The sequence below is a fragment of the Ailuropoda melanoleuca genome, chromosome 17 (assembly GCF_002007445.2).
Source record: "Ailuropoda melanoleuca isolate Jingjing chromosome 17, ASM200744v2, whole genome shotgun sequence".
Taxonomy (NCBI): domain Eukaryota; kingdom Metazoa; phylum Chordata; class Mammalia; order Carnivora; family Ursidae; genus Ailuropoda; species Ailuropoda melanoleuca.
Genome location: NC_048234.1, coordinates 2,694,652 through 2,717,004, shown reverse-complemented (window position 1 = coordinate 2,717,004; position 22,353 = coordinate 2,694,652). Strand labels below are relative to the sequence as shown.

At 59.2% G+C, this 22,353-nt stretch overlaps 1 protein-coding gene across 1 annotated transcript; it reads right to left on the bottom strand.

Annotated features, from left to right (window-relative positions):
* Window positions 1-6,149: 6,149 nt before the first annotated feature.
* GUCY2D (guanylate cyclase 2D, retinal) lies at window positions 6,150-20,697 on the bottom strand. The gene is given in 19 exon segments (XM_034647239.1): window positions 6,150-8,496; window positions 8,608-8,693; window positions 8,807-8,901; window positions 9,018-9,116; window positions 9,407-9,581; window positions 9,801-9,993; window positions 10,088-10,251; window positions 10,755-10,903; window positions 11,484-11,633; window positions 12,099-12,255; window positions 12,336-12,542; window positions 13,890-13,970; window positions 15,598-15,699; window positions 16,113-16,215; window positions 16,478-16,562; window positions 16,909-17,260; window positions 19,564-19,868; window positions 19,967-20,454; window positions 20,456-20,697. Coding segments are annotated over 19 exon segments (3,327 nt in total). The 3' UTR covers window positions 6,150-8,402.
* Window positions 20,698-22,353: the final 1,656 nt, after the last annotated feature.

Genomic DNA, 22,353 nt, shown 5'->3' with positions numbered 1-22,353 from the left:
CGGAGGCCGAGGGAGAACCACTGTCTCGCCAACACCCGCTGTCCTCCCGCCAGCCCTCCTTGTACCAGATGCCCTCCGTCCCCCTTCCTGGCCCCTGCGGTGGGCTGCCGAACCACACGAGAGAGCAAATAACAGCCGTGCGTTGTGGGGCCTCCGCACATGTAAGGACTCCGGGTGAAAGGCTGATTGCTGTAAGCTCTCTGGTGGTTCCTTTAAGCATCTTCCGAACTGATAAATCCAAGTCATCTGAAATCCCAGTCTGCTTTGGCTAGTGTGGGGAGGAAGTGGCCCTAGCCCCCAGCAGAGGCCGAACTGGCCCCCAGCAATGCCTGTAGGTCCCAGGCCTCTGGCCCAACCACCAGCACTGGCCTCCCCTCCCTCCCCAGCCCTGTGGTGACCCCTCCTGTCCACGTGCTATTTGGTCTGTTAGTCCTTGCTTCACTGCATGCTGGGTCCTCAGTGTCTGAGAGTGATTCTTTCCTTGGGGTCTCTGCACTCAGGGACTCGGGGCCCTGGGGGTCAAGAGCCCTAGAGGATCTGGGATTCCATAGAGACCTCCTTCCTCCTGAGCTTCCTCTCTGACCCCCACAAGCACCAAAGTCACCTCAAATCTTCACCTGCCTCCTCACCCGCCTCCTCATGCTACTGGCGACACGTGGCCATCCTCATCCCCGATCACACGAAGGACACGGGAAGAGAAGATCTTTGGCAGACTCTTCCCAGCGAATGCTTGCAGACTACACCTCCTGTCCTACTTGGAGGAAGAGGCTGGCTCCCTGCTCTCTAAAGCCGTGTCCATTTCCTCAGGGGCTTGGTCCCATCGGTGTTTGCCTCTTTATTAATAGCAAAGACTTTAGGACCTTGGGAAAAATTATAATCCTATTATTTAATAACCAGGTGACCAGGGCACCTGGGTGGCTCAGTCGGTGAAGCATCTGCCTTTGGCTCGGGTCATGATCCCGGGGTCCTGGGATCCAGCCCTGCCTCCGGGGCTCACTCAGCTGTTAATGGGCAAAAATCTCTCCCTTCTTCAAAAAAGAAACCCAACACATCTGGTGCTGACTCCTTTACGTCTTAGACAACCATGTTATCATAGGGCATGTCCTGTGGACTTTTTCTGGAAGGCACTGACTCCTGGAAGGACCAGTTTCTGGGACCGGCTCTGGTCTTGAGACGTTTCGTGATCATCCAGTCCAACCACCTCAGTGTATACGGCCGTTGCCCTGTGCTTGGGCACGAGGGCCCAGGAAGCCACCAAGATGGAGGCCAGGTTGGGGTCTCTTCTCCAAGGGCCAGAAAGGCTTCCATGACTTGGGGCCAGTGTTGAGGGTGAAATGGTCTGTATGAGTCTCTCCTCTTCCCCTTTCAGGGCCTTCCAAAGTTGGTCTGGAGCGTTTTGCTGCAGGCCTTAAGGCCACTACACAATCCCTCAGACCTTGTTTCAATGGGGGCCACCAGCTGCCCTGGTGAAGACTGGGGCAAGAGTTCTAGGTGTCCCTCCATCCTGGGATTAAGGCTAAGCCCTAGAGGAGATGACTTCAGGGACTGAGGCAGAGGACCTGTCAAGAGATGGAAGAGAACCGATGTGACCCCAAATCAGACAACCCATTGCTAAGAGTCACAAGGAAGTTGTGAAGGAGGCACATGACTTGGGAGCAAGGACGTCAGGACTGAGAGAGGACTGAGGAGCTGATGTGCTAGTCGAGGGTAGGGGTGGGCAGGGCCCCGAGTTAGGTGGTTATGAACATGTCTTTGCTTGATTTGGTGGTTTGGGTGATAAGGGAGACTAGAAGGAAGAGCCCTTTGCTGACCTTGCAGTCGGGAGCACATTGTAATCAAATGGACCGCCATTTTGTCACTGTGGAAAAATCATGAGAATTTTGTGGTATGAAACAGAAGTTAATTTTGTCCAGCACTAAGTGGTGTTTGGTAAAAAGCTCTGTAGCTGGGGTGTAACCCCCTCGTAATGTGTCTATTCATTCGGCTGTAACAGGATGTCGAGTGAACTTTCCCCCTGGGCATAGGAATAGTGCCCACGACTGAAACCATTAAGTACCAAGTAACCCACATTTTACAGAGAGAGGCCTACAGTTGGTTCGGCTCTCCTCCCCTGCATTCCCATCCCAAGGGCTGGCTGAGAGCTTGAGCAACTGGCTCCCTCCACACCCCTGCTCCCCAGGCCACCAGCAGAGGCATGGGGGTGGGGGGGAGGAGTTGGTGGGATACAGCATCTGGGCTGAGGCTTGCCCTTTCTCCTCCAGCAACCACAAGAGCGGCAGGTCTCTGGAAGAATCTTTTTTGGAGAATGGAGTTTCCTTCAGGAGTGGGGGTTGGCATCTCACTGCTGGCTGGGGGAGGCTGGGCTGCAGAACAGAGAGGAGACACGGTGTGGAGGAGGCCTAGGGAGAAGGCAGTGGTAGCCCCCCGCCCCCAGTGTCCTGTGAGCTGAGAGTGCGAGGAAGACAGTTCTGGCAGCTCCGTATGGTGGAGGACAGAGGGCACAGGGCGAGCCAAAGCTGGGGGCTGTCTGGGCTTCCCAGGCAGCCAGAGGACGCCCGAGGGGCTCTGGTCCCCAGACGAGAATGTGGGGGTGCTGCCACTCTTGGCCTATAAGAAAACATGGCTGCTTCTTTCTGAGGGGTCGTCAGTGATGAAGAAGGCTTGGGGGAAGCGGATCCCCAGCCCCAAGGGACCACATCCAGGACAGATCCAAATGTTGGGGAGACCTGGAGCTGATCCAATTTCGAAGGCCCTCTTTAAGAAAAAGAATGCAAAATTGGGTCGACAGGCTTGGAAGAGGCTTGTGCAGGTGAGGAGGGACCACGAAGCTTCCATTTTCTTAGCTTTGTGCTGAGCTCACCCCTGCAGGTGCATGTGGGCGGGGACGGCACCCCAGCTGGTGTGAGCAGCCACGGAGCCCAGGTGAGACCAGGGAAGCGTCCCCAGTAGGACGCAGGGAGAGTGAGGGAGCAGGGGTCCTAGGATCCGATTATGTCCCCATGACCCTTCCCTCCTGACCAAGGAGCCAGAGTTGGAGAAGCAGGGAAAGGGGCAGACATGTACCCCCAAGCCCACCCGCAGCCCCAGGTCCCTGACCTGGGCGGTCAGGAGCAGATAGGAGATTGGAGTTCTCACCTGCGCTGGCCTTTTGAAGGCACTGAATGGAGAAAGCTATAACGTGTCCATGTTCACATCCGGCTGAGTCATCACAACTTTAATCATCCGATTACACAGACAATGATTTGAAATCGTGCTCTTGCAGAAAACAGCCAAGAGGGCCCGAAGCAGGTCTGCCTGTAAGATGGGTATCTCCCATTGAGAGGTGGCTCCCTTGAGAGGTGGCCCAACACCCAGAGCCTAAACTCCTGGCTTTGCTATCTGATCTCCAGATTTGTCAGACATGCGGCCTTTGACAGGTTCATTTCATGGCTGGGAGCCTGAAAATGAGGTCACCCGAGGATTAAAGATAGAACATGGGGATATGTTTTTGAATGGCTGGATCAATGTCTGTGTGAGCAGAATGGGTAAACTGTGGGACAGCATGCCCTTCTCTGAGTCCCGGGGCCAAAGGCACAGGCTCCGGGATGGGTGGTGAGGTCAGTGTCGGGGTAGAGGTGACAAGATGGCTGTAGTTTGGAAGGGTGGGTCTCTGGACTGAGAGGCGAGCCCTGCCCTGCAGGGAACCAAGGGATCCCAGATGTCACAACCGTCCTTCCCCTCATTTCTCTACTTCCTTCTGCACCCTGGGAACAGGGGCACCTCTTGCCCCACCCCAACCTGCCTCTCGAAGTCTAGTCACTTAATTCCGGAAGGTGTCAACAGCTGGCATTGCGCTGAGCTCGGAGAGTCCATTTCATGAGTCTTGGCTCTGAGGTCGGACTTGGAGGCTCCTCCAGCTTCCAGCTGCTGGGTCAGCACGGGAGTCCAGAAGGTTCTGCAAGGCTGTTTGCATTTCCTCCCCCCCGCCCCCAGGTCCTACCCTTTCCCTGCGTTAGGTTCCTGTAACTGGAATTTTCAGCACCAGTCCTAGGGCAGGGAGAGGCGCCCGCTGACTCTTGGTGGAGTCAGGGCTTGAAGGCTGTCTCCTCCCGGTCACTCAGCCTGCATTCCCTGCCTCCCTCCTAAGCCAGCCTTTTCTTTGTCTCTTTCCTGTTAAACCAGTCCAACCCCCCACCGCACCATCAGCCTTCTGAGGAGTGTGTCAGGACACTCTTGACTGCAAAGAACACCACCGAATTCAGTCTGGCCTAAGCCAACAACTAGTCACAGGGCTCAAACAGCCAATCTGGCTTTAGGCCCGGCGAGGGGCAGACAGTCCAGCAGCACGGCACGGTCTCTGCCCCCCTGCCGACGATGCTCTGTGTCTCGGGCGGCTCTGCGCCCCGGGAACCCCGGAGAAAACAGGCAGCTTCTGCACTTGGCTTCCAGCAGCCTCCAGCACCAAGCCTCTTTGGCCCCACCTGGGACACCTGCCTGCCCTTGAAGCAGTTCTGGCCACAGAGGGATGCAATGATTGGAGGGGGGAGGTCTGGGGTCAGTTCCACGGGGACTGGGGATGCCAGGAAGGCACAGCCACTCATGCCCATCACGGGTCGTCACGTCAGAAACATCAGGCCTGGGGCGGAGGCAGCGGGGCTCCGAGACAAGGGGCGACCAATGGGCCGTTCACCTCCTGGTGGCTTGGGGTTGTGGGCCCCATTCCTTTAGTCTTGGGCTCTGGCTCCCCTGGGGCATGGTCACAGAACAGGTCTACTCCTGTCTTCTTTCCCCTCTCCTGCCTGCGATCCAGGGATGAGGCCACACCACCCTCTTCCAGAGCCTCAGAGCCCCTGGTCTTTTCTAGAAGCCTGAAAAGCCTGAGGCTCCCCTGCTTCGTCCACTCAGAGCAGACCCCCTGAGCAGAGTAGTTGCTGGGGGGCTGTGGACTCATCCCTACCCGAAGCCCTCCCGGGAAACGCCAGGTTTGAACGCTGCAGGCAAGGGGGTGTGCGGACCGTCCAGGCCAGAAGGACCACACAGCGTGACATGGAAGAAAGCACACCTTTATTTCGGCCCTCACCCTCCCAGGACCCAACGCCGTGGCACACGGCCTGGCGTCCCCAGCACGCAGTCCAGAAGATCCCGGTGAACACAGCCCCCGCAGTGCAGTGGCACAGATCTCCCACGGGGGTGCCTGCGGCCCACTGCAGGTGGGGATGGGGAGCAATGCCCAGACCCTGAGGAGCAGCAGAGAAAAGGCGCCGAGTGGGCCCCGGGACGTGATGTGGGGTCCCAGCCACAGGATCGAGGCAGCAGGAGCTGCGGGACCGCCCTGCGTTGGCCACCACTGGTCCTGGCTACAGAGCCGTCCCGAAGGCGAGGGCAGCCCCACGTGCGGCTCTGGTGCAGGCCGGCGGCAGAGGTGGCGTAAACACGTCTGAAGGTGGGGAGTGCCAAGCCCAGTGCTGGGGGGCGGGGGGGCAGAAGGTGCCCTGTCGCAGGAGCCACAGGGGTAAGCAGGGGAAGGGGACTGGAGGCAGAGGGGAGCGGGGCTCTAGGACACTGACTGGGCCCAGGAAGGAAGGTTCCACAGAAATGGGGGAGCTGCAGGGACAGGCAGGCAGGGAGGAAGTGTGGGCAGAGAGCGGAGACCCTGGGAGAGGCAGGGTCGGAGAAGGGAGCAGAGGGGCAGAGAGCAGACTGCGCCTCGACCTTCCCGCCCATCTCCCACAGGCTCTGTGGCTCGGGGCTGGACCTCTGCTGCTGCTCTCTCGACCAGTACAGGTCCCTCCCAGTCCAGGTCACGTCTGCTCACTCGGGTCTCCGGACAAGGCAGAGGTGAAGGTGGGAAGGGACCTGCTCAGCCCTGCTGCCTCCACGTCTACCCCAAACTGGGCTGGGGCCCCAGCTCCTCCTCTGGGACTTCCTGCCCCAGCCTGCCTGTGCTAGTCTCCTTGCGTGTAATCCGGTGACCCCGGGTCAACTCTGCCTGGAGGCTCCCCTGAATCACAGGCCCTCCTCACAGGTGGGATGGAAGGAGCCAGAAAGAGTGGGAGTGGGGCATTCTGGGAGGAGGGGAGTGGGGAGGTGCTGGGAAGAGACAAGGGAGGGAGGGCTCGGGTCACAGTGTGAGGCCCAGTGCCAATCCCCGGGACCCAAGTACAGAGAAAATCTGGAGAGATATTTAAGAATGTATATAATTTTTAAAATACTGTGTGTGCACGCACATGCGCATATCAGGGTTTTAAAAAAATATCTTTAACTCATCATCTCCAAACTCTGTTAAAAATGTTTTCAAAATCGCGCTAAATTCCTCGCTCTAGCAACACCACCTCAAGTAACCAGAAGCTACAGGTGCTTTCGTACACATTCGTTCTCAACCTTCAGGAAGGGGTGGGAGGACCATGGAGCTTATGGATTTCAGAAGCCAGGCCAAACCGTCTCCAGGAGCTCCAGGAATCCCATCAGCAGCTGCTCTGGGAGGCCTCGGCTCAGGTGCCCACAGGCACCAGACCATAAGGAAGGGCGTCCAGAAAATCAAGAGGCGTCCGGAAAATCTAAGTGTCTTGGAGCCTGGGGGAGGGGCGGGGACCACAGAACGGAAGAGCGAAGCCCTAACATTTCTAAATGTTAGCTCAAACCGAAACTACCCCAGAGCCCAAGCAAAGCAAGTCTAGCGGCGGGATTCTATGAAATCTTAGAGATTCTTAGGATCACGTAGTGACACGATTGGCCAACGTTCAAGTGCACAGAAACACTGGGAGGGCGCTCGTTAAAATGCCCTTGCTGGTTCGCTTCCGGTCTGGGCCCCAGAGACTAGAACAGCATTTCTAACAAGCACCCAGGTCCTGGGGCTGCTACTGGCCCACCGACTCCGGTCTGCGCTGCCAGGATTTAGTTCATCCTTCCACCCAGACGTTCTCTCTGACTGCTATGTCCCCGGCCCATGATGTTGCTGCTTGCTCACCTCCGGGGACGGGATGCTCACTACCTAAGATGGCATTCTGGGCGCCTGCCACTAACTTCTGCCGGGGTCTGCAGCCATCACGGTTCCACAAAAGCAACTTCAGCTGGCCCGTCAGGGAGGGCTGGTGGTTGATACTTGTTGGAAAGATCCAAGCAGAGAGCATAGGATGTTCGGTCCCACCGGCCTGCTCAGCGGTGCCCAGTGAAGCAGGGAATACTAGATTCCTTGCATGTTCTGGTTAGTAAAGATGTGGTGCAGCCTGTTTCCCTTCCTTTCCCCAAAGCCTTAAAGCCAGCATTTTTCTGCACTTGGGCAAGTCACGGTTGTGCCCGCGGGAGGAACCGGTTTCTGACTGGTGGGCAGGGGAGGGATGAAGGGAGGGATGCTGGAAGGTGAACAGAAGCTAACCCTCAGGCCACGAGACAACCCTTCTCTGGAGGAACAGGAGGTCCCCTCCACCCACCTCTGGGGTTGGGAGGGTCCCAGACCCTCCTTTCTGGGACCTTGGGAGGCCCTGGAAAGTGGAGAATCCCCACCCCAACCTCTCTTGATGGCCTCAGTCACTGGGAGTGGAGACTGCAAGCCCAGTGGCCCATATCCCTAGGCCAACCACAATGACGCTTAGGGATCAGAGCAAGGAAGTGTGGAAACCACCTAGGCCACTCCTTATTTCACCATGGAGGGGGAACCCAAGCCCAGAGAGCACATGAGACTTTCTCGAGGTCACACAGCGGGTTTGCAACCAGCTCCTGTAAAGGCCCAGAATCCTTTGAGGCAGAGCTGGCTAGAAGCCACTGGTATTAGCCAGACTTTTGGTCACCTATAGCAGCAACTTTCAGGAAAAGGACCTTCCAGAATACTCCTGAGAGAAAGAGGAATGTGTCAGAGGGAAATCGTGGAAAGGGGTCATGGGGGGGTGGTTCACCTAGAAGGGGAGGGTTATGGATCAAAGTTTCCTCAAGGAAGGTAGAGGGCAGGGCTTCTGCCCTAACAGAACTCTAGAGAACAACATTCATCGTGTCCTCTGCTGAATGGTGTTCTCTAGAGTTCTGTCTCTTGTGCAGTGCACAACCTGTGCAACCTGGCAGGGAGGCCTGGTTAATGCAGTGGGGGATCAGAGGAGAGGTCTCAGGTCATGTGTACAGGGGTTCTCAAGTCTGGATTCCTGGATCACTCCAGACCCACTGAACTAGAATCCTCGCAGCTGATCTTCCCTCCCAGGGAAAATCCCTGGATTTAAGAATGAGCCTGGGCTAACTCTGTCAGACAGGGATGGGGATATCCATGTCAGCAGGTGGGAAGTTCAGCAGGCAGGGCTAGGCCCTAAGGCTGGGGAAGAGGTGCCTGTTCCCCAGAAAGCATCTCCCAGAGGTGGGCAACCTCCCACCCCGGAGTCGGAGGAGAGACTGGCAGCTGGGCTTGGGAGCAGAGGGGCACCACCTGTGCCAGCTGGGCCTCACTTTCCCGAGAACTGGCCGGGCCTCGCCTTCTCCAGCTTCTGGCGCCGATCGAGGGGGATCTCCTGCAGGCTGATGCCGTGGTTGCTGGCCCTGTGGGAGAGAGGGCAGCAGGTTCAGGGAGGGTGAGTGGGAGGGCGGGGACAGGGAGACAGGCAGGAGACAGGGAGAAGGCGTGAAGGGGGCGGGAGGCTGGCTCCTCACCCCGGTTGCAGGTCCGGCGGTTTGGGGATGGGCTTGTTGAAGCCGCGTCTGCCCACCAGCCAGTATGTGTCTTCGGCGCCCTTGCCCTGGGGAAACACGGGGGAGGGGAGCGCTTAGGCGGCTGGGGGTTGGGCGCGTGGATCTCGAAGTCCGAGTGGAACCCAGCCGGGTCCCAGGACGGGGCGGGGCCCAGCCTCACCTTCAGCTCCGTGCGGCCTCGCACCTCCGTCTGGAAGCCCTCGTCCAGAGCGCGGAGAATCCGCACGGTGCTCATGTTCACGTGGATACGGTAAGCTGGGATGACAGGGGACGCAGGGATTTCGGGACTCCCCTCCCGTGCCCCGCCCCAGCCATTCCCCCACTGCTCCGTGAGTAGCCCCCCCAGCTCCGCCCACCTCCGCCCCACTCACGCAGCCCGGTGGACTCCATGCGCGAGGCGGTGTTGACCGTGTCCCCAAACAGGCAGTACCGCGGCATGGTGAGGCCCACCACGCCCGCCACGCACGGGCCTACGAAGACGCGCAGGGTGGGTGGCCGGGGTCTGGGCTGCGGCTGGCCGTGCCAGCGGCTGGGTGGCACCTAGCACCTCGGGGGACGCTGGCACCCCATCATCTCCACCAGCTCCCCAAGGCAAAACTCTCAAGGGTAACTCTCAATCACAACGGGGTGCCTGGCAGGCGAAAGTGGCTTCAAGACAAGTCCCCCCACCGCCACCCCCACTCCGTGTGTTGGCATCCTGTCTCGGGAATGTGGAGCCGGGCCCTGGCTGGGGGGACGCGCGCGGGGGCGCGGGAGTTACCCGAGTGCAGGCCGATGCGGATGCGCACTGGCACCTCAGGCATGTGGCGCATTCGGAAGGAGCCCACGGCGCTGAGGATGTCCAGAGCCATGTTGGCGATCTCGGCGGCGTGTCGCTGCCCGTTCCGCTGGGGCAGCCCCGAAGCCACCATGTAGGCGTCCCCAATCGTCTCTACCTGAAGGAAGGGGTCGTGCGGAATCAGTATTGAGCACCCCCCCACCCCCGCCCAGCCATTGTCCCTTGTCAGGGGACCTCAACGGGGGTTAGTGCAGGGATTGGGGGAGGCCTCCAACCTGGGGGGGGCCGGCAGAAAGGGCAGAGGGCTGCGAAAGGCGGGCAGGTGGCCTGCGGGCTGGTGAAGCTGCAGGACGCCCTGCCCCCCCGCACACCCCACCTTGTAGACGTCGTGGGAGCCGATGATGGCGTCGAAGAGCGTGTAGAGGTCGTTGAGCAGATCGACCACCTCGATGGGCTCGCTCATGGCGGAGATGGTGGTGAAGCCCACGATGTCGCTGAAGTACAGCGTCACCTCCTCAAAATACTCGGGCTCCACAGGTGTCCCCATCTTCAGGGCCTCGGCCACAGAACTAGGGATGGCGGGCGGCGGGGTGACGCGGAGGCCGCGCGGGGCTGGCCGCTCGCCCGCCGCGCTCCTCCCCCAGCCCCCCCCAGCGCACGCACGGAGGCAGCATCTGCGTGAGCAGCCGGTCGGTCTTCCGCTTCTCCAGCTCCAGCTCCTCCGTGCGCTCCCGGATCAGGCCCTCCAGGTTACTGGAGTACTGCTCCAGCATCCTCAGCATCGAATCGATGATGTTGGTTTTCCGGCCCTTGTTGATGCTTTTGAACTAGCGGGAGGAGGAAGCTGGTGGGACCCGGGCTGCCGTGACCCTTGGGCGCGGCCGTATGGTGCCCGGTTCCCCCCGCCCCTCGCCGTTCATCTTTTACTCATCAACCACCCCCTACCCCCGGGGATGCCAGGCCCTGTGTTTTCACACATTATCAGGAGGCATAGGGGAAATGGGGGTTCCCAGACATCAGCTACTCTCAGCTAGTGATTGACAAGGCACGGGGCCCTGCCCAGCGTTTGGCTCCCAGGCCACACTGTACCAAGAAATTCAAATGTTATTTGAATTAAATCAAACATTTCTCCCACCCAGAGCTCTGTCTCCTGCTCCAAAGGCCTCCACAGCCCCTGTTCTAACTCGGCCCCTCACCTAATCCCAGTCCTCAGGCTACCCCTTTGGGAGATAGCCTGGAGATCAGAGATCCTGCTAGCCTGCCTTCCGGAAGCCTCCCCAGGTCGCCGACATGTGGCCAGCCCAGCCGTCGCCCCATGCCAGCGGCTGACCTGGTCGAAGGTGCGGTCCAAAGAGGGCCGGAGGTCGGGCTGCTCCGCCCAGCACTGCTTCATCAGCTGGATGCACTCCGCGGGCGCCTGGTCCACGGACACGGAGGGCCGACACAGCGGAGGGGGGCTCCGCACCCTCTGCACCACTTCTGGAGGCATGAGGGGGCCAAGAGAAGCCACCTCTGACTCTGGCCTGCTTGTCGAAGCCCAAGATGGGGGACGGGAATGGGGCTTCTTTAAATCAGAGCTTTGGTAGGTAGGGAGGGGGCTGGGGGAGCAACAAGAGGGTCTTGAACCCTGGGGGGCCAGGGGGCAGTAAGAGGTGATAAGCAGAGCCCAAGAGCTATTGCATGTAAGAAGAGGGAGGGTTGGGGTGATCAAGGATTCGAACCAGATCCGACTGCTCTTCACCCCCTCCTCCCAACACTGCTGCCTCCCTGGGGCCCCCAAGAACCAGAGAGGAGCCTGCTTCCTCAGTTGGAGGAGCAGGTTGGGTCCAGGACCAGGACAGAGGCCATCACGGAAGCCTTGGCGTCTAAGAGCTGCCTCATCCATCCCCATGCTTGGCTCTCCACTGCCCTGACGCTTCAGACCCACATAAGGGAGGCCCACGTAATTAAGCCTCAGCTCCTGACTTTCAGGAAAAGAGGCTTTCAGGGTCTGGCCAGGCTCTGCCCAACAGCAGGCTGCCTTTCTAGCCCAAAGGCCCACACGAGGGGCGCAGCGTACCCCGGGCACTCAGCTCCAGCATGGCGTAGGGGGAGCTGCGACACACGACCTCCTGCATGATGATGCCCAGGCTGAAGACGTCGCCGGCCAGCGTCCCCCTGCGCTCCAGGGCCGGGTCCCGAAGCAGCTCCGGGGCTGTCCATAGCTGGTCTGGGGTCGGGGAAGGGGGAGTGGGCATGCAGAGGGCCTTGAGGGCTCTGGGGACAGACCCCCATCTTAACCTGAAAGGCCAGGCTCGCATCCACTCGCCAACTCCCAGCCCCGATGCCTGCAGCTATGCCCCCCTCCCCCGGAAAAACTACCAGAAAACCAACGCGGGTCTCAGAGAAAGCGGCGTCCTCGCAAATAGGCTCCGCCCTTTAGACCAAGCTGAGCTCAGAGGAGACTCCGCCCCTCAGGCACAAGCCACGCCCTCAGCCAGCCCCCGCCTCCCCAGTCACAAAGCCCACCCTTCTCATTTCAGAAGTCCCAAGACCTTGTCCGTAGCGGGAGCCACGTCCAGTGGCGGTAGAATGGAGAGCATGCGAAGGCGGAGGGAGGGGTGGAGGGAGCCTGGAAATAATGGGAATCCTGGGGGACGCGCTTCCGCGCGCGGGAGGCAGCCCGGAATCCTACCCTCGGCGCTGGGAGGCTCCGCCAACACTTTCTGCGCTTCCAGCAGTCGCCCGTGGCCGTGGTCCGTGACTTTAAGCACGAACCTCCCGTCCACCACGCAGTTCCGTGACTTCAGTCGCCCGTGGGCCACGCCTCGATGGTGCAGATACCTCATTCCCTGGAGGGGTGCGAGGCGAGGAGGCCTCAGCCCCGCGGCTCCCTGCCCTGTCCTCGCCGCCACGCCCGCACCCCACACACCTTGATGAGGTCCAGCAGGAGGGAGGACTTGAACATCCAGTCCAGCTTGATGTCCCTCTGCGCGAGGAGGTCGTGGAGGGAGCCCCGGGTGCAGTGCTCTGAGACCACAGCCAGCATGCCTTCCCCCGCGGCCGCCGAGCCCCCCTCACCCCCGCCAAGGAAGAGCCCCAGGTAGAGGGCCACGTTCTCGTGCCGGAGCTCCCGGAGCTGGAGGGAGAAAGTGAACGGGCATTTTCCGCCCTGGAAGCAACGTGGGGAGGAGACCTGTCATTCAGGCCTGTGTCTGAGTGTCCCAACCAGGACGATGGGCTAAGAATGGTCCCTGGGGCGTGGAGAGGGGCTTGCTTCCACAGATCCCCCCTCTCCCCCCCCCCCCCCCAAGGCACGGGGNGGCACGGGAGAGTCAAAGGATGCTGTTCAGACGCTGAGCAGACTTGAGCTTCAAGTTAGGACTGAAAAGACAACCTTGCTGGGGAACCAGGACCCAGGCAGGCTCTGACCAATTAGCCGTGAGATTTTGAGCTGCCCAGCTTTAGAGGGAAACACTCCACGGAGAAGCCCCCCCCCCCGCACCAGCACCCTCCCCTTCTGGTGTAACAGCCCTTGCAGAGAGAACCAGAAAGAAACCTCTCTGCTTTCAAAGAAAACACCAGAAATGGCTGTGCCGGCGATGGCCCTGGGCTGCTTTGCTTGGTTCTGACACCGCGTCAGAAACGTCTGAGACTCCCAGCCTCACCAGGTTAAGGAGGAAGGGACTGAGCAGCCAAGCTACGGTCCCAGAGGAGGACAGGGCACCCCCCCCAAGTCTGGGCAGGCTGGGAAAACAGGTGCTAACGGGCAACGGCTGTCCTTTCTAGCTTTCCTCCTGTCCAGGAGGGGACTTCCTTTCATCTGAGATGCCTGTTATTAAATGATGATTTAGCCAGTTGACCCTAAGTCATTCTGCAGCTGTGGCCAAGAGCGTTTGCGGAGGCCTCAGGGAAGGAGGCCAGGGCGGGATGCATGATGTAAGGGGGGCCTTGAGGGGGAAGGACCAGAATAAGCCGGTCTACAGCCTGCCTGCCGGTTCCTCCTTCGCCCAGTATGCGTTAACTAGGCCATTCTGCGAAAGCCGCTCAACAAAACTGGGAAGCCCTTTTTAACTTTCTGTCATTCACTCAACAAACATTCATTACATCTCTCTAACATTCCAAACGGTGTGCTGGGTGCCAAACATGTAACGACGGGCCAGGGGAAACCCTCACTTAGCTTGCAGAGCAGTGAGGGAGCCAGATAGGAAATACGCCAGAGGGGCGCCTGGGAGGCTCAGTCAGTGGAGCGCCTGCGTCTTGGCTTCGGCTCAGGTCATGATCTCACGGTCATGGATCGAGCCCCGTGTCTCAGCGGGGAGTCTGCTTGAGATTCTCTCTCCCTCTCTCTCTGCCCCTCCCCCTTCTCTAAAATAAATAAATAAACCTTAAAAAAATACGCAAGCCCACCCTGAACCTAACAGGATAAGCACACCAAAAGAAAGAACTAGTATCATGAAAGAGCGTGAGGAGGGTTCACTCTCACCTTGGAGAAGGCTGTCTTGGTCGCTGGGCGGATGGCTATGTGCTGACTCCCTGGGAATTTCTTCAGCCAAACCCAGTCTCCCTGGAGGAGAGACGGGAGTAGTGACCTCAGCCTTTCTTTCTTTCTTTCTTTCTTTCTTTCTTTCTTTCTTTCTTTCTTTCTTTCTTTCTTTCTTTCTTTCTTCTTTGTGTGAACTCAGTTTCTTAAAACCCCACAAGGTGAGGAGCCCTAGGGCCCCACATTTCCACTGGCCCCCTGCCCCAGACACATCGTCCCTGTGACACTGAGCGTCAGGAGTGAGGGGCTTGAGGTCTGCCGGTCCACTTCGTAGCTAGCCGGGAGGGAGCCCCCCCCCCTTGCATGCCTGTCCTCAGCCCCTCCACTGTGCTCGCCAACAGGCCATTACCACCACGTATGTCACTGAAACCACAGCCCTCGGCACCCTCTGTTGCCATAAGCGAGCACTGTGCTGGGAGTCAGGAGTCTGGGTAGATCAGGCTTCTTGTTACAGATGAACTGCAAAGGACAGGCAGTTCCCCTTCAGGCTCTGAGCCTCCCTGTCCTCAGCTGTTAGTCGGGCTGGTTCACGGGCATGCAGCCCGTGCCGTCCCCCTGGGTGCTATGCTCAGAAGCACCCGTGCTTGGGTCAGTGATCTGCTTTGTCACCCTGAATGAACAAGGAGCCCTTCAGTTTTATTTTGCCTCAGACTTCGCAGTCTACGCAGCTGGCTCGTCTGTTGTAAGGGATTTGGACTGGAGGGGAGTCCTGGTGGTTAGGCTTTGACCCCTAAAGAGCATTTGGAAATAGATATGAGACATGTTTCATCGTCACCAAAACTGGGAGCTGTGTTTAGTGGATGGGACAAGAGACACCAACCATTCCTCAAGGCACAGGGCAGTCCCTTACAAATGACTAACAGCTTGCCCCTGATGGCAATAGCGCTCAGCCCGTGGTGGCCTCTAGGTGACAGGGTAGGAGCCTCTGCAGTCCCTGTGTGACCTGACACTCGGGAGCTCTAAATCCCCACCCCACTCTCTTGATGAGCTGAGCTCCCTCAGCTCTCTCTGTCTGTTCACAGTTTCGCCCCCTTCCCACCACGTTCAGACCAGCTGACCCATAGTTAAGACCCTAATACCCTTTGGTGACTTTCTTTCCCCCCCTCTAAGGCGTGCTGTTCCCGAGTCCAAGCTGAACTGGGCAGCACTGCTGGGTGGGGCTTAGACGTGGGTCTGTCTTGAGTTGGGAATAGCCTGGTCTGGAAACTCCCCAAACCCAACAATACAGGTCCTGGAAATGTCTTTTTTTGTGACCGTGAGACCACAGCCCGGTGCCCCTCTGCCCCAACCTTTCCAGGGAGGTCCATACCCTCCGGTAACCTGAAGTCTTGGATCGCTGAGGGGACAGGGGTGCCCAACAGGGCAGGGGATGGCTTCAGGGGTCACACCAGGCTGCACGGTCCCAGTACACCCCCAGCCCCCCAGTCAGGCTTCCAGCCTCTGAGCCACTGGGATTGCCCTTTGAGGAGCTCTTGTCTGGATAAAAGCTAAGGCGAAATCCTGGGGCAGGAAGGATTCCCAGATGCTCCCCTTTGGGGAACCCATGACCTCTTCCTAGAGCCCATTCTGGACTCCTATCACCATTTCCGGAGTCTGCAGGATATGACATAACTCCAGGCAGAGAGCTGGGCCCGCCGGGGGCGAGGCTCACCTCATAGAGGCCAATGTTGCCACCGTCCGACGGCTGGCTGGGGACGCTGCGGACGTCTGACGTGCTGCGGGCGGCCAGACTCGATCGGCTCCCCTGGACCACCTGGAAGGTAGAGGTCAATGCAAGGGGTCAAAATATACTGTGGGATCAGAGTCCTGGGTTGAGGTCAGGCTAAGTTCTGGGGATTACAGAGGAGAGGGGAAGAACTCTTCATTGGGGAAGGTGATAATGACATTACTTCCCAATCGCCCTGCACTTTACAGTTTTCAAAACAAGCTGGTTTTCTTGGAGCTTCACGCTGCCCCAGGAAAGCCGTGGGGACAGGGGCTGTTACTCTCATCGCACACCCCCAGAGGTCAGACCTGGGAGGGAGCCAGGGCAGGAAGCAGGCCTTCCCTGGTGGGGGCTGAGGTGAGGGCCGGCCCGGGGAGCGGGACAGATATACAAGGAATGACACTCGGAGAGCGGGCTCCCTGCCAGAGATCCCGGCCTCCCAGCCTCCCTGCCTCCCCCACCTTTCTTGCACTGCCCCCTTGTGGGTGGAGAAAGGTGATGTCGTCCAGAGTCAGGATGATCTTGTTGGGGCCAGAGACCATTTGGATGTGAAGCAGCCGATGCCTGGGAGGGAAAGGATGTCCTCTGCTCAAAGGGGACCAAAGTCCATGAGCGGAGGCCAGCAGGGGATAATGTTGGCTCAGGGGAGAGCAGCCATCCCCAAACCAAACACCCTCTGCTCCTCCAGCGCTTGGGGCACCTCCCCCTCCCCCAGTCCCCTTTCTCTAGTCTCGAGTGGGCCCAGCCTGCTGTCCTTGTTGCCCAGATGCCACTCTGGGAGGTGGAGAGCCGAGCCCATCCCCCACTACCTCAGGGCCATACTCACCTCACGTAATGGGCCAGGAAGGCCCCCATCAGCCCCATGCCAACCACCAGGAGGAAGCCGGTGAAGACGAGGCCGGGCTCCACGCCTGGAGAGGCAGTGAGAGGAGGGACGCTGAGGACCTCGCGGCCAGGGGGAGGCACCCTGTCTAACGAGGTATGCCGTCCTGTGAGATCCTGCAGGCTCTAGCAAAGGTGGATGGGAGCCCAGAAGGAGGTCTAGGGAAAGGCCATGGGTTCTGCGGAGGGGAGCCTCTGGGAATGCTAGAAACGTTCCAAGGGGGCTTTGGGGGCTTGGCCAGAGAGAGGTTCCGCACAAGCCAGGGGTCTGAGGAGGACCTGGAAGGAGTGACGGGAGGAGAGTTCACTCTCTTTCACCACTTTGTGGAGGGTCCGCGCTGACCGTTTCAGCGGGGCGGGGGCGCTCGCCCTCACCTCCGTTGCAGATGCTGTCTGGCTCGAACCAGCACGAGGGGTCGGGCCCAGGTGCTCCTCCCCCTCTAGGGAAATGCACAGGGGTCCCAGCGGAGTGGAGGGAGCCCCGGGTGGGGTCCAGCACGTATGTGGCGAAGAAGCGGTCCCCCGCCGCATCCGTGTCCAGCAGCACGAACGGGGGCTCCTCGGCTCCCCCCAGTGCCCCGCAGAAGCCGGGCACCCGGGAGTCCTGCATGTGGCGGGCCACCGCCGCTCCGGACACCCAGCCGCCCCCTGCGGCCGCCCGTGCCCGGGCCACGCCGCCCGCCAGCAGGAAGACCGCGTCGTAGATGGTGCCGAAGAGTGGGGACACCTGCAGAAGGAGAGGGCGGGCCCAGGGTTTGGGGTCAGCGCCCACACACAGACGCGGGCTGACTGGTCCACCTAGCCTTTCTCTGCTTCTTTCAGGCCCTCAAGCCCAGCGAGTATAGACTGTTCACACCTCGTTAGTGCTTCCCCATGTCCCTGGCGCTTCCTCCTCCTCTCTCCCCATTGGCTCTCTCCTCTCTTCCTCTCTCCCCATTGGCAAAAGCTCTCTGGGCTCTCTCTTGCTCTCTCTCTCTCTCACCTCCCCCCCATTGGCTCACTCCTCCCCTCTCTCCACTGGCCCACTCTCTTCCCCTCTTCCCATTGGCTCTCCCTTCCCCTCTCCCTGTTGGTTCTCTCCTCCTCTCTCCCCATTGGCTCTCTTCTCCTCTCTCCCCATTGGCTCTCTTCTCCCCGCTCTTCCCCGCTGACTTTCCCTCTGTCCATGGTTCTTAGGCTCTTCTCCTGGCTGGTTATTCCTGCTCTCCATCACCGACAGCTCCCCTCTTCTCTTTCCTGTTGGTCGCCCTGCTTATATTTTTGATATCATTACCTCTTATTCACCTAAAATTCTCCTGTCCGATCTTTTGGTTGGCTTCTACTATTTTTCCTTCTTTTCTTTCCCCAAGGCTATCACCCCATTTCATCAAGCTTATTTTTCCAGTTCCCATCTCTCCCAGTGCCAGGCACTGTGTAAAGCAGTAGGTGACGCTGAGATATTGATAAGATAGAGTCCCTGCCCCGAGGAATCTTTCATCTAGTAGGGGAGACAGACACGGAGCCTGAGGCAGGGCCATGGGTGAGGGTAGGGGGGGAGGAGGAGAAGGCTTCCAGAAGAAATGACCATCCTTCAGAGAATTAATCAGAATTATCTGGGACAGGGGAGGGACAGGGGAGAGGGAAGAGTACAACCGGCAGCACAGAGGCAAAAGAGAAGGGCACATTTAGGGAACCCAAAGTAGCTTGGTCTGGTTGAAGTTCAAGGAAGATGGAAGACAGAGGAACACAAGAGACCTGTTAAGCCATTTGAAGAGACCTGCATCTATCCAGGGCGAGACAAGCCCCTGGAAGGCTCTGAACAGGGTGTGACACAATCAGATCTGTCCCATTTCTGAAGTTTGAACTGATCGTTGGGGGGAGAAAGGCCCTGGGCAGGTAAGCATTGAAGCAGAGACCATTTGAGAGATTTTGTTTCAAGATTTAGATCAGGAGTGCTGTGGCCTGAACCAAAGCAGTGACAGTGGGGAGGGAGAAGGTGGATGGATTCAAATGACTTTTACAAAGTCAAATGACAGGACCTGATGTCTGGATGTGGGGGTGAGGGAGGGGAGAGGAATCAAGGTTGACTTCCAGGGGTCTCACAGGGAGCCAGGGGCCAGGTTGTCCCAGTTAGGGAGAACTGAAGATGGATTTTCATCACTTCTCCACCCGCCCCCCGCATCCTGTCTCACCACTGTGCCTAACTGACTCTTGATCTCTTGATATTGACTCTTCCCATCCTTTCTCCCATTGGCTACCCCAAGTCCTCTCAGAGGAGACTAGGACCATTGGCAGGGAATATCTCACAGCCATCTCTCAAGAGCAACCCTCTGAGTGGGGGCCTTTGTGATGGTTAATTTATTGCCCACTGACATCTAAACTCCCTTCTATCTTAGCGGTTTCCAGCCCCTTCCCCTTTCTATGTGTGGTATGAAGTTAGATGGTCTAAACCAGGGTTCTGGAATTTCAGGGAATCCTGAGTGTTAGCTGGTTGCTGGGAGTACGCTGTGCATCTCGATGATTATGGAAGCTCCCGGCTCCACCTCTAGGGACCTCCTGCTTCTCACAAGATGTCAAAGTTCTCAAGAAGTGATGACCACCAGAGGAAGCCCCACTGCACTGGGCGTGGAGATTGGCTCTGCACCCTTCCTCCTTCCTGTTCTCTTAAGAATGCCAGCCGTGTATTTCAGACTGTGCTGGGAGTGGGTTTGCTTTGAAGCAGACTGCCAAACATTGCAGTGTGGAGGTGACTAGGGCCTACTGCTTGGAGCTGGGCTTGAGCGGTCTCACTGCCTACACTCAGGAAGCAATCGCAGTACTAAGATGCCCAAAGCAAGACCAGAGCCGCTGCATCACCCAGTAAACTTCAGAACAGGTGGGGCTGCTAGCTAGTCTCCCTACTGGCGCCATCCTGCCGTCTCCCGTTGACTCCATCCTCTGATTCCACTGACTATCCACTTCTCATTGCCTCCATCCTCCTCTCCCCTCTCTGGCATCTCCTGCTCTCCATACCCCTCTCCTCCCCCCTTCCCTCCTCCCCGGTCCCTCTACCTGCTCCAGATTGAGGTCAGAGGGCAGTTCCTGGCGCTCCTGGGCCCTGCGCAGGCTGTCCATCACGCTGCCTCCCGGGGGACAGTGACGCGTGAGGGTGAGCACTGCATCGTGGGCCCTACGAAGCTGTGAGCTGTTGGCGAGCGCCGCCAAGGCCTCCGGGCCCGGGGACAACGCATAGTGGAGCGTGTCGAAGGGCAGGAAGACCAGGGAGCCGTCGGCCAGGCCCAGCTCTTCCGCAGCCTGCAGCAAGCAGCGCTGCTCCTCGCCGCCCAGCAGCACCGAGTGCATCACCATGATCACTGCTGCGGACCCACGGAGACCGAGAGGGCCGGCTCACTGCGGCGCCCCGCTGCCTGCCGGCGGCACTGCCCCCCTCCCCGCACCCTGCAGGGGAGCCTACCACTGACTCTGGGCCCATGCTGGACCCTCCTCAGGGCCTCCCGGGCTCCGGACAGGTCCGAGGGTTCCATGGTGGTCACCAGGGCCACGGGCAGACCGCGGGCCCTGAGGGCGGCGGACAGCGCGCGTCCCGCCTCCACCCACAGGTCCTGGGGCGCGGTGACCAGGGCCACGCGCGCCCAGCGGAACGCGCGGAGGAGGACGTAGAGGGCGTCCGCCGCGGGCGTCCCGGCGGGGGCCGTCGTGCCCGCCGCCCGCGTCCCGGGGCAGCCCCAGGGCACCAGCGCCACCCCCGCCTCTTGGGCCAGGAGCTCGGCCGGCCGGCAGGCTGCGGGGTTCACAGGTCCCACGAGGCCCGAGACGCGGCCCAGCGCGGAGGACACCGCCCCCAGGGAGCCCGGCGTCCGGCATGGCTCGGGCAGCAGCGTGACCTCGAAGCGGGGGCTGCCTTCCACGGCCGGGGCGCGGTGCAGGCGGGCGGCGGCGGCTGGCGGCCAGGTCCGGGCGGGCGCGGGCGAAGATGGGGTCGCAGGCCCAGGGGCCCAGCACCCCCACTGTGAAGACGGCGGAGAGGACGGAGGGCGGCCGGAGCAGCAGCAGCAGCAAGAGCCGGAGCCGAGGTCGGGGCCAGGGCAGGGCCCTGGAGACCCCGGGCCGGGCCGGAGCCCACCGCGTGGGGGCGCAGAGCCGGGGGTACGGAAGCCCACCCGCAAGGAGGGCGCACGCTCTCATCGCCGGCTGCTGGGGGCAGTAGCGGGGCCGGGTGAGCGGACGAGGCCCCCAGAACTCTCTTAGGGCTCTCTCCGCAACCCCCCAGTTTCTCAAAGCCCAACTCACCCGGGACGGGGTCCCACTTCCACAGCCCCCTTCTCGGGCTCGGAGGACTCTATGCGGGTCAAGGGCATGGCCTGGAAGCCCACCGCACCCCCCACCCCCAAAACCCTGCTTCTCCTGGTGACTGTTCCCCTCTTGCCCACCCGCCCTCCCTCCTCACAGCCATCGGGGGCCAGTGGAGACACGCCCATGCCTTCCTTAGATCCATGTGGGGCAGAAGGGACCCGAGTCCCTGCGGAGGGGTTTTGCCACTCACCAGAAAGTCCGGGGCTCTGGCCCAGGCCCCGGGTGAGGGGTCACAGGGCAGATCTCCCTTCTGACGCCCTCCCACAGGTCTCCTTTGCCATCCCGGCCCAGGGCGGGGGTGTGGGAACAGCTGTCCGGAGCCCTTAATCTCCCCAAGCTGATTAGGGTCCCTTAATCAGGCAGGGAGGAGTTGGTGGAAGATGGGGGTCCCTGCAGTGGGATCTATCCTGGCCGCCAGGCAGCCAGCCGATTGTTTCTCCTCCATGCCTCTCAACCCGGGCCCCGACCCCCAACATGAAAGCAGCTGCAGGTTCCCCTTTTCAAGCTGCTGGGCATTACCCTGCTCAGCCTGGAAAACAATAAGATGAGCCCGTGGGCGATCAGTTCCGTGGGGGGATGGGGGATGGGGGGGTGTCTCGGGCTCATTCCCTCCAATCATCTGTTTCCACTTTTGGTCCCCAAGTCCAACCGCCCGTCCCTTGGCTGGCAAAGTCCCCATCAGACCAAACCCAAACCAGTCTGATATCTGTCTTTCTTCTCTCATCTGCCCACGCTTATTTCCACTTCTCTGTGCCAGGAAACTGGCCCTTGGGCCTTGGGAAGACAGAGCCCCAGGAAATAACGGCAAGAGCTCCGACCTTGGGCAGACCTGGGTTCAAACTCCTCCTTCCTGGCTTTGTGACCTTGGGCAAGTTGCTTAACCTCTCTGAAGGTTATTGTGAGAAGTACCTGTGAGAGTGAATATAAAGCCGGTGTAGTGTAAGATGAATAAGACAAATTTAAGGGAGAATGTGATGCGCGACTTGCTAGCATATATCAGAATTTACTACAAAGCATATCAGTGCAGAAATAAGCAAGTAGACCAATGGAACGGAATAGAGAACACTGGGACTAACCCAGCAAAAATGGAAATTTGACACATGAAAAAAGGGACATTTTTCATCAGTGGGGAAAGAATGAGCTGTTCCACAGATGGGGCCGATTAGTTAGCCATAGAGAGTGGACAGGGTGAAGGGATAGGGTGCGATCCCTCGCGCCATACAAAATCAAATTAATTTAAAGACACAATAACAAACAAAACCTAAAAAAGTTTCAGTGAATCATTTTTCAATGATCATGGCAAGGACTGGATTGGGCAAGAGTCCTCAGTGGGTACTAACGCTAGGGCGCAATGGTAATGAGAAGTGGGATGTTCGCGAGTCTTAAAGCATCTCCCTGTGTATGGCTTACCAGTTGGAAGGAAGCACAAAAAATAGAAACCGTTTCATACAGTGGAGAGATTGCGCAACGCTTTGACCAGAGATCAAA